This window comes from Coffea arabica, chromosome 4c (genome assembly GCF_036785885.1).
Source record: "Coffea arabica cultivar ET-39 chromosome 4c, Coffea Arabica ET-39 HiFi, whole genome shotgun sequence".
NCBI lineage: Eukaryota > Viridiplantae > Streptophyta > Magnoliopsida > Gentianales > Rubiaceae > Coffea > Coffea arabica.
The window spans coordinates 46,485,841-46,490,804 of NC_092316.1; the positions used below are offsets into that span (position 1 = coordinate 46,485,841).

The 4,964-nt window shown below is 41.2% G+C and overlaps 1 protein-coding gene across 1 annotated transcript; it reads right to left on the reverse strand.

The window, feature by feature from the left end:
* Positions 1 to 3,149: 3,149 nt before the first annotated feature.
* On the reverse strand, positions 3,150 to 4,430 carry LOC113739219 (uncharacterized). Its single transcript, XM_027266454.1, has one exon. It carries the CDS (start codon positions 4,428 to 4,430, stop codon positions 3,150 to 3,152), a length of 1,281 nt encoding a protein of 426 aa, XP_027122255.1.
* Positions 4,431 to 4,964: the final 534 nt, after the last annotated feature.

Sequence of the window (4,964 nt, forward strand, 5' to 3'; positions counted from 1 at the left end):
TCAAAAACCCACTCAATCCGGCCGGCAATCCGACCAAGATTCTGGCCGGATTGTCTGGCCGGATTTCTTTTTTTTTTCCAAGCAATCCGGCCTTCAATCCGGCCAGTTTCTGGCCGGATTCCTGGCCGGATTCAGCACTGTTCATCTTCGCCAAATTTTTTTTCTTTTCCGTTTGAAAGTCGTGTCACTCCGAAATCCAACCAAACATCATCCAAACATAAATATACATTGAATTTCAACATTTACAACCATAGTGGCAGGCCAAAACCATTCATTAAGGAAGTACATATTCGGTTTGCCTATCAAAAGGAAATGAACCCGTTACACAATTAGGGTTTCGTTTCAAGAGCTATACAAAAGACATTTACATGCTCAACTTGGCAATTAACTATCCAATCCATTCCCAAAAGTAATTATATCCATGTAAGGAAAACAAATAACACGGAATGAGCTAAAGCCCAGTGAGCAACTACCACAATAACAGTTAAGATCACATAAGCATAACCATTCAATTCAAGTATGCAATTTCGAAGTAAAGCAAATCAGTGAAAGGATACGGTCGGCTCTCAAGAGCCCATTTCCACGCTTGCAATCTTGATCCAACCTCATTGACCCTCCGTCAATGTTAAGAGTACCAAACCGTAGACCTCACTTCCATTCTTTCCACCCAACATACCCCAACCGGGCCCGCACTCCAATTCAGTAGCTTTTGGTAATACTCGAGTATACCGGAACCAAGGGTCTCATTACCACAAGGTTCCCCAGTACAGTCCCCGTGGCATGACAATTTTCACGACCAAGCCCTCGCCGGCTCGATCCAATTGACTACCAAACGGGGTTGAGCTCAGTGATACAGTAAAGCCGTTGGATACTCGTCCAAACGACACCAAATCAGTTTCCATGAATGGAATGCAGTATCTCATATAACCAGTGCAGTATTTCAGTAAAACAATTAATAGCCATGAATGGAATCACAAGGGGTGAGAGCGGTCAAGTACACCCTCACCTCAACCACTTCCAATAACCAATTAAGCCTTCAAGGCATCAAATACACATAGAACAAAGCCACATTATAACAAGTAAGTGAGTAGTATACTCACTAAGCAATTAAGTGCTATGTCATGCACTTCCGTCAGGGGAATGTCGTGAACCACCGTCACGCCCTAGAACACATAAGCAAGTACAATGAGACTCAATAACGAGTCATAAAGCAATGCCAATCACAACCCCAATAGGGTTTCATAAGCATATACAAGCATTATAGCAAACCAGAAATTCAAACAATGGCTTTAGCCTTGGCCCTGAAAATAAAACTGTTTTGTCCTTACTTTGCGGTAATGGCGTCAATTTCACTACGATTATCGGATGGGGGTGTAAGACCCACCGTTTCGAAGCTATGAAACAGGGCTACAACAATATAGAAGGTCACTCAATCCAGTTCCTAGCTTAACTAGGTCAAAAATGCCAAATACTAAACCAGAATGACCAAAACAGGTTTGCAAATCACACAAAACTGTAATTACTATAACTCAGTCTATATAGGTCCAAATGCCGAAATTCCAAGGGCATATGGTAGCTAAGACATCTAGCTACATTTCATCAGAAGACACTAACTTCAAAATCCAAACCAATTCCAGCCAAAATAGCCAAATACCAACGCAGTTTTTGCATTCTGTCCAAAGCAGAACAGCTACAGTAATTCCGACATAACTCACTCTACACTAAGCCAAATGGCCTGAAATTTTACAGGCACCTCAAACTCATCAATACCTACAACTTTCATGTTTTGAGCAAAGTCCAATTCGGCCTCTAACCCTATGATCCAAAACCAGACAGAATTAGGGATTTATGAACCCTAACTTTCCATTTTTCCATCCAAATCCAAAATTGATTGCATTTATCAACAATTCACACCTACTAGAGTCATTTTAAATCATTACCATTCATCATACAAGGCCACAACATCAAGATCATATTAAACCAGAAAATTCATCATAAATTGGAAAATTCCACCAAATCACTCCAAATAAAGAAATAAATCACATATTCCATCACTCATGCCACCATTAAGCACAAAATAAGCATCATTAGAGGTAATAGGGTGTTCAAGCATCACTTACCAAGAAATCAAGAGAGAGAGGGATGTTGGCCACCGTAGACCTTCAAACAAACTTCACTAAGACACTTACTAGCACTAGAAGGAAAGATTTTATGGAGTGGAACCTAGTCTAAGCTCTTGTTTGTGGAAGATTGAGTGAGATGGAAGCTTGAGAGTTGAAGAAATTCCTTCCTTCTTGAGCTAGGGAGATCCGGCCACCATGGAGAAGAAAATGGTGAATTTTGTGCATTTTTTTTTTGATATCTAATCCTTTGGTCAAAAAAAGGTCAAGAAAGTGAATAGTAATTCTTAAAGTCCAACCAATGAGAAGGTGACACTTGTCACCTCATTAAATGCATTCTTATCTTTCTTTTTCCCTCTCACATCAATCACTTCACACATTCTACTTATCTCTTAACACCCGATAAATTTTACACAGTATCCGAAACTTAACCTTATTGGCCGAATTTTTCTGAACTTTTCGCACTAGCGGGTCCCACGTCCACTATTTACTCTTAATTTTCTAAAAACTCTCCAATACTAGAAAAATCATCTTAAAACTATAATTACGCATAAAATCTACCAGAAAAATATTTCTAAACCAGAAAATGCAAAATTTAAGCAATTAAGGGAACTAAAACCCTAGGAAAAATAATTAGGGTTTTACGGGTTCTCACACGGCACTTGCTTGGTGGCGTCTAGTAGGGGGATATTGATCTCTACCTTGCGAAACACCTCCAGGATCTCTTTCTCCTTGTCCTGCTTCTTCGATTTTTTCAACTGCAAGGAAATGAAGGGGGATTAGTTTTAACTGTAATTATTGGGTCTGAAAGTACCTTTGGATCTACACCATTGTTGTCCTCCCTCTCAAGTTCATTTTCGATTTTTTCCTCATCCTTATCCTTAGGGATCATAGGTTCAGACCCCTGAATTTCCTTTCCGCTCCTTAAAGTCATTGCGCTTACGTTCTTCAGGTTCAGTTCAGGTTGGGATGGCAACTTCCATTTACTTGGGACTCCAAACGGTTGATTTTTGTGGCCATTTGACTCATCTAATTTCTTATTGCCTGCATTTCGGAGTCCGTCCTTTGCTGATTTTCCGTAATGGTTGCTTTCATCCTTTGCTGATTTTGTGTAATGGTTGCCATCATCTGTTTCATCATCTCCTCCAAAGATGGACCAGAACTCGGGGACGGAGGTGGTCGGGGTTGGTATTGCTGCTGGTACCCTGGTGGCTTATTTGTTACGAAATTGGACTGCTTGGTCCCTCCATAACTGAGGTTGGGGTGGTCCCTCCAACCAGGATTGTAGGTGTTCGAATATGGGTCATATTGATTCCTTGGCGCGGGCGCGTAACCAGCCATGTTCACTTGCTCCAAATTTTCTTCTTGAATCATTGGGCACATATCTGTTGAATGACCCATACCAGGGCAAGTCCCGCACGCCTTGGCCTGAGATGCATTTCCTACAGCCAGTTGCCTAACAAACGAGGTCAACTCAGTTAGCTGCTGCTGGATAGAGGATGTCTCTACCTCATTCACCTTGCGTATTGGGACATCCTCCCTCGTACCGAATTGTTGTGAATTCTCTGCCATCCCCTCTATTAACTCCCTTGCTTCCCGAGGGGTTTTGTTCACCAGTGCCCCTCCACTTGCAGTATCAATTATGCTCCTGTCTCTGAAAAGGAGCCTCTCATAAAAATACTGTATGAGCAATTGCTCGCTTATCTGGTGCTGGGGGCACTTATGGCACAACTTCTTGAATCGCTCGCAGTACTCATAGAGCGACTCCCCTGGGTACTGCTTAATCCCGCAAATTTCTTTCCTTAGATTTGCAGCCCTGAATGCAAGAAAATATTTCTCTAGATATTTTCTCTGCAACTGATCCCAAGTGGTAATGCTGCCTGGTGGCAGGTAGTATAACCAGTCATTTGCAGAGTCTTTCAATGAGAAAGGGAATGCCCGCATTTTTATTTGCTCTTCTGAGATTCCCGGGGGCTTCATACTGTTGCATACGACATCAAATTCCTGCAGATGCTTATACGGCTCTTCACCTGGTAAACCATGAAAAAAGGGTAAAAGCTGAATCAGACCAGATTTTAGTTCAAATGGAGTGTTATCATTTAAGGTGTGGAAGGTAATGCATAGAGCCTGCTGATTTAAATTAGGGGCAGCCAACTCCCTTAATGTTCGTGCATTAGCCATGGTTCCTTCCTTCTGGTCGGAGTCACTTGAAGTGTCACCAAACGAATCTGTTGGGTCAACTCCTGGCTCAGGTCTCTGAGATGCAGTACTGGAGTGCTCCTCTCTGAGCTGTCTGGTTTCCTTTCTCATTCTACGCGTGATCTTCTCTACCTCAGGGTCAAAAATCAAATCACCTGTACGAGAAGATCGAGGCATACACTAGAAGAAAATCAGAAAATTAGGACAAAAAAAAAGAATGAATTTAAAAAGAAAAAAATAATAGGGCCAGTCCACGGCAACGGCGCCAAAAATTGACAGGTTGTCGAAACCTGCACAATAATAAAATTGAACCTAATTGCCAGTTAAAATGACCAAAATCCACTTCCAAATACTGGAGCAGGGACTCTAAGTGTGCAATGGGTTACTTGATTCACCCTGTTCCCGAAGAATTTGTTTGATCCGATATACCGGAATGGGATGGTAATTTTTCACAAATAATTATGAATTTGTAGACAGGGCAAGTATGGTCGTATCCTCAGTGATTGGGTATATTTGCTTTTTAAGAAATTTAAAGTAATACAGGGGGTGGTTTTGTAGGAATGATGACAATCAAATAAATTCAAATAAGAAAATAAAAATAAATAACTGACTAAAAATTAAACAATAATTCACTGAACTCAGAGT